Below are 12,199 nucleotides of genomic sequence, written 5' to 3'. Positions count from 1 at the left end.
AAAATTACTTTCTTTATTTTTAAATATAAATCTTTTTAAAGATTCCACTACGAACTACATAAGAATGTATATAGACATGTTTTAGAATATATTCACTCATTTTATTTCATATATAATCCGTAGTGAAATATGGAAGAAGACTTATATTTAGGAAGCGGGGTAGTACAAGTGAACATGGCATGGTCTCGTCGAATCAATGACCAGTAACAGCAATACAAACTTCTTAAATTAAATGGTTGTTGACCGTCTCTAACGGTGGCTACTCGTGTCGTGGAATATATGGCACGTCCACTACAGTCGCGGGCATGCATGATAGGCCTATTTTTTTCCACTTATGCAAACGCACGTACTAACCGGAGCTTGCAATGACCCGGCCATGGCCATACATGCATGCGGGAGAGCCACTGGTGCCTACAGATTCAAGCAGACGACACTGCATGGACAGACACAACCCCGCTCCCGCGCCGCGCGCATGGATTTACACGTATGGGGTACATATCGCTACCGGCTTATAGTTACTGATCCAGTCAGTTCGTGTCTCGATCCATCTCTTGGCAACGCTGCGGTAAACCATGGCCGCCGCTTCGCCTGCCACGCTCGTCTTCCTCCTCTCCCTCATCTGCGCCCCCTCCCGGTTCCTCACCGGCGCCCTGCCACCTCCACCGCTGGCGCCGCCCAAGTCTGTGATCCCATACCCCACGACGCCGCCCAAGCCTGTGATCCCATACCCCACGACGCCGCCCAAGCCTGTGATGCCAGCCCCAACGACACCGCCCAAGCCCGTGATGCCAGCCCCCACGACGCCGCCCAAGCCTGTGATGCCAGCCCCCACGACGCCGCCCAAGCCCGTGACTCCACCTCCGGTGAAGGCGCCCAAGCCCGTGACTCCACCTCCGGCGACGCCGCCGAAGCCCCTGCCGCCACCTCCGGCGACGCCGACCAAGCCAGTGCTTCCGCCCCCGGTGACGGCGCCGAAGCCCGTGATGCCACCCATCGCGATGCCGCCAACGACCGCGCTGGCGCCCGCGCCGTGGGACGAACCAAGCTACGGGTCCAACCCGATTCCGGAGGAGATCAAGACCGTGTGCAGGCGGACGCCGTTCCCGCAGCTGTGCGGGCGCGCGCTGGGCTTCGTGGTGGACCCGCAGAGGGTGAACGACACGCGGTGGCTGGCGGAGACGTCGCTGCGCATCGCCATCGAGGCCGGCACGGGGCTGGCCGCCTTCGGGTGGGTCAACCTGGGGGGCGCCCCGAGCGGCACCAGGCTGCGGATGTGCGTGCGCGACTGCACCGTGCGCGTGGACGCCGCGGTCAAGAACCTGACGGCGTCGCAGGCGGCGCTGAGGCGGGGCGACCTCAGGGTGGCGGTGCAGACGCTGGGCGACGCGGCCAAGGGGTGCGGCATCTGCTGGGGCAGCTGCGCGAGCTTCACCGGGGAGGTCATGCAGGTCATGATCAAGCGCGCGCGCCAGTTCGAGAAGCTCGTCATGGTCGCCGGCTCCGTTATCCTCATCATTATCAAGTGATTTTCTCTGTTAAATTTGCTAGCAGTAGTTTAGTGCGATGAATAAAATGTTGTATGGTAGATTCTTTTTCTGATGAGCAGATCAAAGCCAATAAATTTCAACACGCTGATGAAAAAATAAGATTATTAACATACACAGGACATATTTTTATAGAAGAAGCCCATCCTGATGAGATTAAGGAAATTGACTTCCGACGGGAGTCGAACCCCGGTTTGTAAGGATGCGCCACTGCACCCTTGCCACTAGGCTACTGCCTAGTCCTCCATCACGCTGATAGAATTGTCACGACTGACGACCTAAATGCCTTTTTTTTTAAACAAGGTACAAACACATCACACTTATCCATACGCAACAAACTTATCCTATGAAAAAATCATCTTATAAACACACACGCACATTCTACTCATTTTTTCAATAAGGGGCACTTTATTACTAAAAAGGATTCAGCATTACACCAGGCTCTGCATAACTGAGATGCACACAACCATAACCAAATTCAAATTCCAAAGAAACCAAAAAAAAAGCAGAATACAAGAAATCATGAAGACTGTGAAACGCCTAAGGACCGATCCAAAGAACATGTTGTCTTCAAGGTCGAATAAAAGTATTTCTCACCGTGGTCTCCAAGCGTGTACATATGAGTCTACTCATATGAACACTTGTAAGAGACTAAGCTGACAAATCTTATGATGGCTTAAAGAGGGTGTAATGGGGTGAGGTGGCGTATTCACATTACTCCCTTCAAAATTTAACTATGAACAACATAATTTCATCTATTCCCGTAAACACGGTTCATTAAAAAAGTATGTTTTTGGTTCCTCGAGTTTACGGAAAGTCTACATCTAATACTTCAACTTATTTTTAGTGACATTTCATTACCCAAATATCAAAATTAGATAAGTTACGTCCAAAACCATATTAGAGAGGAAAACCATCCATGAGTTAGCGGTTTTCGGGTACTCCATATTGCCACATCAAATGGATTTTTTCCACCTGTTATTTCTCTCATTTGCGCAAGATCACCTCTCCGCGGGAATAGGACTTTGGTTTTACCTCCACCTAAGAGTGTGTTGAACCTGTATAATCCTTGTGTCATCCACTTACGTCTCGTTGGATCAAGCCTCGTTTCCCTACCTCTCTCACTGTCAGATTTTTCCCCACGACATTGACAGCCTTCACAGCTAGCGAACCGCCTTCAACTGGGTTTTGTAGAAGTGCATCCACCGTCTCTTGGGTTGATGTATCAACCGCAACCGCACCAACATAGTTGTTCACCATGCACACCTCTGCCATTGAAGTAGAACTATACGAGCTCTTGTACCCATCAGACTTGGAGTCCAGTGCAGGTAGGAAGGAGAGGGAACCAACCATACCGATAAGGATGGCAATGGGTCGGGTTTGGATCGGGTTGAACATTATCAAATCCATACCCATATCCATGAAGACAGTCTTTGCCCGCCCATGAAAAAATCCATGGGTGAAAAATTGTGTCCATGTCCAAACCCGACGGATATCCATATCCATTGGATATCCATTGGGTCCTCTCGAGACATATAAATAAGACATAACACATTATTAACATAAGCTCTTCCATTCTTCACCTCGTGGCAGGCTAGGCCTCACTTATGATAAACATCAACTTATGGTAAATCAACGTTCACTAACAACCTAAGATCATTTAGTATTTTTGTAATAGATGAGAATGATGAGTTATTTAACAAGGAGATAAAAAATAAGGAGTGCTATAGTATGTTACGGAGGGGATTAAATGTCAACTAATAAAATTTATGATGGGGATTGTGCAATTTCTTTTGCATGTTTTAGATTAAAAAAAGTATCAAATTATAGAGGGACATGTGACTATGAGGTAGGGAAAGCAGATTTTTGCCCATTAAGTCATACCATCCTGACGGGTTTGGGTATACCCACGGGTACGAGATTATATCCATGCCCTACCCACGAGTAATCTGGTCGGGTTTGGGCGCCGCCCATGGACACAAAAGCATATCCAAATCCTATCCATTCGGGTCGGATATCCACGGGTATCCATGTCCATGGATAAAATTGCCATCCTTACATACCGACAAGCTCATGAGCAACATTGTCGACGTGCATTGCTTCTAGGGATTGCCTTAGGTTAGGCCCCATCAGTTGGAGCAGAGCCGAGAGCAGGAGGGACATGGTGCCAAAGCGGCTAGCAACGAGGTACATGCTCTTGGCGACGATCGCCATGCCCCCGCGACAATCACCATGCAATGCCAAGTCACCGATGAAGTGCAGCATGCCAAAACGCATGAGCTGCTTGACCTGAGCCCGTCGTTCATTCCCGAAGATGTTCCTGCTTGGATCGCTACTCCAGCGCGCACTCGCCTAATGGTGGGCGCCAATTGTCGCTGGGATTTTATAGTGATACTAATGATTTGGGGATTTTGTGAAGGCAAGGAGCATGTGGATGATCTAGGGCGAGATTTCACATAGTGTAACACCCGGATTCGGGCCTCATGTGCTAGGGGTAATATCCTACTCATGTTGGTGTTTTTCTCTTGTGGGAACATGATGGTTACAACGTGGATATCTAGGGATCTCATTAATCTTCTATCTATCTTGTGTATATTGTGCGCTTGTCTTGACTTGTTTAGAATCTACAATTATCTCACCTTATATATGGGTGACGATACATGGACTACAACGTCCGCTTGACAATGTAATAATAACGATGCAGTAACTGTGATTGTTACCATTTGTCTTGATCATGTCATGATATAACTAATTCACTTGGATGAACGTTCTGGCGCACGTCAGCCGAGTGGTCTTCGTGCTATCGGTCTAAGTGATTCTCTTGACGAAGACTCGAGTTGTTTGATCCTCCTGGGCCAAATCCTCTTCATGGGTCTACCTCATAGATCTCATCATCATAACGTGCGAGATATTTGATGGCAAACCTCAAATATTTGGGGGCAAAACCTATTTTGAGGCATATTGCGTCAAATTGTCGGTGCATCGCACAGACGAACGACCGAGCGGCGAGAGATAGGCCGACCAACTTTTACCGTATTCTAGGTGCAAACAGCCCGGTTTTGTGAACCATCTGGAAATTATAGCTTCGCCTTTTTGTGTTACTTTTTATTCTATACCATTTTTTCTTTTTCTTTTAAAATTCTTTTTTATAATTTTAAAAATATTTCAAATGTGTTCAGTTTTTTCCCTTTTTCTCATTTTCTGAATATTTTAAAAATGTTTCAGAAAATAATTTTACAAGTTCATTTTTTGCTAAAATAATCGTGTTTTCAAAAAATGTTTGCACTTTTGAAATAATGTTAGTCATTCAAAAAATAACTGCATATTTTGCAAGAAAAAATGATCGTGTTTTCCAAGAAAACATTAGGAATTTCAAAAGCTGTTGATAGTTACACAAAATGCCCATGCTTTTCAAAAAAATACTAACAAAATGTCCACTATAAATAAATTCCAAAATTCTCTATGTTTACAATAAAATATTCGCAATGTGGAAAGGAGTTTGCGTTCACAAAATATATTAGGCTTTCCAAGAAATACTCGCAAATGTTCAAAATAAATTTACACTCTTCTAAAATATATTTCTCCATGTTCTTCTGAAAAACTGAATGAAAACAGAAAAAAAATACATTATGGGACTGGGTTCCCTGTTTTTGTCCTTTCATTTTTTTTGCTTCATAAAAAATCTTTGGTACTTCGAAAGCAAATTGAATTTCGAAAAACGTTCCCAAATTCCAAATTTAAAAAATGTTCATGACTTCAAATTTTCTTCAGGAATTAAAAAATGTTTGCCAATACATAAATGTCCGAGAAGTCAAAAGATTTCCATGGTTTCAATTTTTTCATGATTTCAACAAATGTTTGCGAACAAAAATAATGTTCATGACTTCGAGAAATGTTAGAGAATTAAAAGAGTATTCATGATTTAAAAGGTTTTTTGATAACTTCAAAAAATAAGATCATGATTTGAAATAATATTGTGATTTTTTCATATTTTACGATTTGCAAATTAAAATTGTTCATAATTTTGAAAATTATTCCTGATTTCTCAAAAATTGTTCGTGAGTTTAAAAAGCTTTTGTGAATATAAAAACTGTTCATGAATTCAAAACAAATCATGGATTCAATACTTGTTCTTGGAATCAAAAGATGTTCGTGAATTCAAATTTTTTTGCATGTTTCAAAAAATATTAAAGAAATCAATCAATGTTTGCAAATTAAAAAAATTGTGAAGATGAAAAAATATTCTTGAGTTTTAAATAAAATGTAAACAAGAAAAGAGAAAACAAAAATGATGAAGAAAAATAAAATGAAAAAAAGGAGAAAACGAAAAAAACGGAATAAAAAGAAAACTGGTCTGGGTAGGGAAGACGAGCCTTACTAAATATTGAATAAATACATTATGAAAATATATCTAATGATGGATATATTAATATTGATTTGATATTGCTCATCTTCAAGCTTTTTTATATATTCATGGTCAAACTTAGATAACATTGACTTTTTGACCCAATTTATATGACAACAATTGGGGAATGAAGGGAATATATAACAAGATGCCCACACGCTAACACACGAGTTCATGCAAAAGATAAAGCTTACATAATTTGACACAAAGTACATAGCCTAAGGTAATAAGAGTCCTATGTGTATTTGGTAGTGTACATGAGGGCAACTGTTCCCTAGTAAACTACTTTTGGATGCTTGATAGTCTGCCAGGGGCCTCTTTAGTATGCACGAGCTCAACCCAAATACGCTCATAGCATGCATGAAGAGAGAACACCCCATCAACCGTTCGCTGGTCAGCATGCACGAGCGAAGCGAGCGACATCATGTTTCAAAAAATCGTTCAGAAATTCAAATTTGCTGGTTTTCAAATTTTTTAATTTTAAAAATTGTTTAGGAATTTTAAAACATGTTTTTAATTAGATTTAAGAAAATTAGAGTTTAAAAAACTATATTTTCAAATTTCCTAAGTATGTTTCAATTTTTGAAAAAAGCTCAGAAAAATAAAAAAATCTTCAGATTCTCAAATGTTGTTTAAATATTCATAAAAGTGTTCAGATTTTAAAAATATATAAAATGTTCGAAATTCCAAAATCTATTTGAATTTTCAGGAAATGTTCAAAAAAAATATTCACATATTCAAAAAATGTTCACGGTTTTCAAATTTTGTTCTCAGACAAAAAACTATTCACAATTCAAAATTGTTCAGCATGTCTAAACAAATGAAGGCTACAAAACAATGTCTCAGATCAACAAGTCTCAACACATACATCGCTACCAAACAATAGTAGATGCATGTATTCAGCATGTATCAAAGGAAAACAATCATGCTAGGTTGAGATGAGAATGGTATCAAACACACTCGTACATGCTGCCATAAAAAGCTCCATGTGCTTCGACGCTGAGGCAAAGACCAGAGCCAATGTGAACATGACTGCATAAGTGGAAAAGAAACATATATCATGAAAACCAAATCATTTTGGCATAACCAAAGAGCCCAACACAGGCTCGCCGTCTCCATTAGGACATTGGATCAAAACCTCTTTTGTATGCCTCACAATCGATAACCAAACCGTTTACAGTTGGATAATTAGAAGCCACCTCCACCAACAAGCATGCATCATGCGCAAACTTACACCAAGGCCTCTTCGATTGAAATAATTTTCATACAAGTTTTGGAGAATTAGAATCCTTCCGATTTTTCATACATAGTCGTTTGGTTTATATGATCAAATCATACATGCAATTTTTTTTTCTTACAGATTTGTTTTCACTACATTTCGTAGGGAATTTAGACCCACTCAAACTCTCTTTAAAATAGTACTTTGCTTTCCCATGGTGTATGTAATATTCAAATTAGCTTGATATTTCAATCCTCGGTTTGCCCTGCAAAATAGTTGTTTGATCGATTTTCACAATGCAAAACACACAACGTCTGTTTTTTTAGGGCATCTTCAACGCTTCCCCGCAAACCCGACACCGCATCCACCGGCGGACCGGGGAGGACCAGACCACGAACACTAATGGGTGAGCCTTCCAGTCAAAGCTATCCACATACATTTTAAATCATGTTTTCGACTAACTGGACGAATTACATGCAAACCGAATGGTTTTCATACAAATCAGATGAAAATATTTACATTTTGAACATATTTTAACTAAAATATATCAGAGTAGGCTAAAACTAGTCTAAGGCCGGTCGCAGCGGATCTCCATTCCCACAACATGTCTTTCCTATGTCCAGCAGCCCGCTCATCGGACTGTCATGGGCCACTGAGGGATATGCTTCAGCGGGAGGGGAAGAGTGGCCTCCCTTTGCCTGTTGGGTGCGTAGTCGCGATCACTCGCGGCGGATTTGTTGGGAGACGGCGTTGGCCAATGTGGTCGGGCGAGGACAACATTGCGATGGTGGTGGCGCCTGCTCCGGCTCATCGGGCAACCCAGCCGGCTGCAATGGCGGCGATCTCCTACTTTTACTCGGACAAGAGGCTTTCCCAGAGGATTGTGGAGCCTGAGAAGGCGATGGTGGGTGTGGTGTAAGGAGGAGCTGGAGGGCGGAGGTGTGATGTGGTTCTTGCCCGACGCCTGGCCATACTTAACTAGTAGGCGGATGCGAGGCGTCAATCAGAGAGGAGTTTAAAGTCGGCTCGCAGAGGGACAAATGTGTAGTGCTCGAGGCGCCGGAGTAGGTTCCTCAGCACACGACCTGGTTTAATGGAGGTAAGCCGACAGATGGATGCACTTTCAATGAGGAGAGAGGGCGTATGCAGCGGGCGGCACTCTCGGTGGGTGAGCCGATTCAATGTCAGCGCCAGTGAGAGGTCATGTCTGCTCTAGGCCGACGTCAATGCGGAGCGGCCGCTTTGGCGGGAAAGAGCGCGGGCAAGGGAGATGGCTTTGGTTGGGCCAGGTTTGTCGGAAGCGGGCGTCACAGCGGTCCATACTCCCGTAAAGTCCCCTCCCCCCGGTGCAAATTTCCTCCTGCGTCTGCCCGCGGACAGGGGGGACCAGTCCACGGACATGAATGCGGGAGGATGCCATCCAACCGTAGCCGCATACATTTTAGACTCTTTTTCAACAAACCAGATGAAATTCATGCAAACAAGGTGGATTTCATATAAACATGACAGATTTCATACAAACCGGACGAAAATGGTTACATTTTGGACATGTTTTCAACTAAAAAGCTAAAGCTATGTGCGCATACGGTTCGTGCAGAGCTCTACTCGCATGGCACGGATACACTACACTAGTCTACGACCGGCCGCGGCGGATCCCTTTGTCTTTCCCATGTCCGGCAGCCCGCTAACCGGACTGCCAGGAGATCCAGAGGCATATTCTTCCCCCGTATATTTCCTATGTCTGGCTGCGCCGCTTATCGGAGCGGCAAAGAGTGTGATTGAGCCGGAGGGGAAGGGTGCTTCCGCTGAGCTCAGGCGGGTACCCAGGATGGTCTGAGATAAAGGAGAACCGACCAGGTCACCAGCGGTGGCCTTCATGGGATACAAGCGGCGGCCTCCCGTGTGCTACTTCTCCTCGATGATGGTGGCTGGCGTGGACGTGTTGGCCGACACCTCGTCGACATCCGTGCAGCTGACTTCTTTCTCTGTGTGCATGGTGCAGCTACGCGCGCGTCGATGACGGATGGTTGATACGTCTCCAACGTATCTATAATTTTTTATTGTTCCATGATGTTATATTATCAATCTTAGATGTTTTTATAATCATTTTACAGTCATTTTATATCATTTTTTGGTACTAACCTATTGACATAGTGTCAGGTGCCAGTTGCTATTTTTTTCATGTTTTCTACACCGCAGAAAATCAATACCAAACAGAGTCCAAATGCCACAAAACTTTATGGAGATTTTTTATAGACCAGAGGACACGTAATGGGCCCTGGCTGCGCCTCGGGGGTGCTCCGAGGAGAGCACAACCCACCAGGGCGCGCGAGGAGCCCAGGCGCGCCCTAGTGGGTTGTGTCCACCTCGGTGCCCCCCCCCCCCGGACCGCCTCTTTGCTCTATAAATACCCAAATATTCCTAAAACCCTGGGGGAGTCAACGAAATATTCATCCAGCCGCCGCAGAGTCCAGAACCACCAGATCCAATCTAGACACCATCTCGGATGGGGTTCACCACCTCCATTGGTGCCTCTCCGATGATGCGTGAGTAGTTCTTTGTAGACCTTCAGGTCCGTAGTTAGTAGTTAGATGACTTCCTCTCTCTCTCTCTGAATTATCAATACAATGGTCTCTTGAAGATCCATATTATGTAACTCTTTTGCGGTGTGTTTATTGAGATCGATAAACTTTAAGTTTATGATCAGATCTATCTTTTTATATCCATGAAAGTATTTGAGTTTCTTTGAACTCTTTTTATGCATGATCTCTTATAGCCTCGTATTTCTTCTCCGATTTTTGGGTTTTGTTTGGCCAACTTGATCTATTTATCTTGCAATAGGAAAAGGTGCTTTGTAGTGTGTTCGATCTTACGGTGCTTGATCCCAGTGACAGAAAGGGAACCGACACGTATGTATCATTGCTACTAAGGATAAAACAATGGGGTCTATCTCTACATAGATAGATATTGTCTACACCATGTCATCGTTCTTATTGCATTACTCTGTTTCTCCATGAACTTAATACACTAGATGCATGTTGGATAGCGGTCAATGTGTGGAGTAATAGTAGTAGATGCAGGCAAGAGTCGGTCTACTAATCTTGAACGTGATGCCTATGTAATGATCATTGCCTGGATATTTTCATGATTATTTGAAGTTCTATCAATTTCCCAACAGTAAATTATTCACCCACCATTTGCTATATTTCTCGAGAGAAGTCACTAGTAAAACCTACGACCCCCGGGCCTCTTTCACATATATTTGCCTTTGCGATCTATTTTATTTGCCTTTTATTTTTAGATCTATTAAACTAAAAATACAAAAATACTTTGCTGCAATTTATTCTTATTTATTTTATTTGGCGTTCGATCTATCAATATTTATAACTTTCTCCCGTCAACGCACCAATTTCTGGCACCGTTACCCGAAAGGGATTGACAACCCCTTTAACACATCGGGTTGCGAGTATTTGTTATTTGTGTGCAGGGGCTGTTTACGTTGTGTTGCTTGGTTCTCCGACTGGTTCAATAACTTTGATTTCATATCTGAGGGAAATACCTACCGTCGTTGTGATGCATCAACCCTTCCCCTTTGGAGAAATACCAACGTAGCTTCAAGCGACAACAATGGTGCAGTCGCAGGCACTGGATGCGGCGATGCCTGAGCCGTCGTGCTCCCCGCCGTGCTAGGATGGAGCAACTCACCACTCCTCCGCGAGTTGGCTTCGATCGGCGAGTTGCTGAACCACGCGTCGGCTTGGGGCGACAACTGGCTCCGTCGGGCTAGGTAAGGGAAGGTTGAGCAGCGAGCTGCCTCGCCGGATACGGCGGGCTCGATGGGCCACCCAACCGACTTTTATGCTGGAGAACTGCTCTTCCGGCACGTCGGGTGCCATCGGAAGAGTGGAGAAAATGGACAAATGGTGAAGGAGGAGATGGGGGAGCGACGAGGGGGGGGGGGTGATTCTTGCACGACGTATAGCCTCGTTTAAATAGAGGGCGAACGGGCGGAGCTCGGTCGGCGTTGTGTTTAATGTCGGCCCGCTCATGAAACGAACGTGTGGCATGAGTATATTTCTCGGCTTCCATGCGGGTTTAACGGAGACGTTTGAATGCGGCGAGGAGGCGTGCAACGAGCGACGTCCTCGGCCGGCACACCGCTTCAATGGCGGGGGCAGTGGAATGTCGCGTCCGCTTTGAGCCATTTTCGATGTGAAGCGGTGCGCTCGATAGCAACATGAATGCGGGTAGCTGGCACCAGGCAGAAAGCACGTGCGGGAGGGAGGAGTGGTTTTTGGTGGGCCAGAGAGATCAGAAGTGGACTTGGGATCGGTCCGGACTCCAGCATACCCTCCCCGCCTCCCTCGCTGTTTGTCTCCGGTTTACAGGAGGAAACGTGTCCGACTACATCACGGATCCATATAGAACCACCTTAGATGGCTCCCACGGTCCGGACGATTGCGGGATGTGTGAGGGTCGATGGCGTTGGAGATGCTCTTACCATCCACGACTTGCGAGGTTGTCCTTGTGTTCGAAACAACCCCTCTAGTAGAAGGTAGAAAATGAGTGAGCATCTTGACTGATTTTTATTTCCCACAATCTCTTATAATCAATATGGGCATCCACAAGATATTGTAATTTTTAATACTGTATTATCAATATACGTCATATAGGGCGTACTCCAGCGAGAAGAAAACGTGGGAGCATCCGCGGGAATCCCACGAATTAAACCTTGAAATCCACGCGATCCAAGCATACCACACCAGACGTGGATATCCAAGCGATCCTTCGCCGGAAAGCTGTTCAATCAAGACGAATCTTGTGGCACTGCACCCATCACCGGCCGGCCGGCTGGAGTGGCGCCGCGGACAGTTGACACGTCGCCTCGTGAGCGGTGAGCGAGTGCGTCAGAGGGCACGTCAGTCAAGTGTGGTACATTTTCAGTCTGACCATCCCACTTCTGGCGCCTCGTGTGTCTTCACACTGAAGCCGTTCACGTGCACGCTCGTCCTTCCGGCGCCGAACTGGAGC

The 12,199-nt window shown here is 44.8% G+C and overlaps 1 protein-coding gene across 1 annotated transcript; it reads left to right on the top strand.

The window, feature by feature from the left end:
* Positions 1-333: 333 nt before the first annotated feature.
* LOC147976815 (uncharacterized) lies at positions 334-1,600 on the top strand. The gene has a single exon (XM_087519857.1). It carries the CDS (start codon positions 573-575, stop codon positions 1,524-1,526), a length of 954 nt encoding a protein of 317 aa, XP_087375983.1. The 5' UTR covers positions 334-572; the 3' UTR covers positions 1,527-1,600.
* Positions 1,601-12,199: the final 10,599 nt, after the last annotated feature.

The sequence above is a fragment of the Triticum urartu genome, chromosome 4A (genome assembly GCF_056163025.1).
Source record: "Triticum urartu cultivar PI428250 chromosome 4A, HENAU_Tu73, whole genome shotgun sequence".
Taxonomy (NCBI): Eukaryota; Viridiplantae; Streptophyta; class Magnoliopsida; order Poales; family Poaceae; genus Triticum; species Triticum urartu.
The sequence above is the reverse complement of the archived record's forward strand: the minus strand, read 5'-3'. Positions and strand labels throughout refer to the sequence as shown.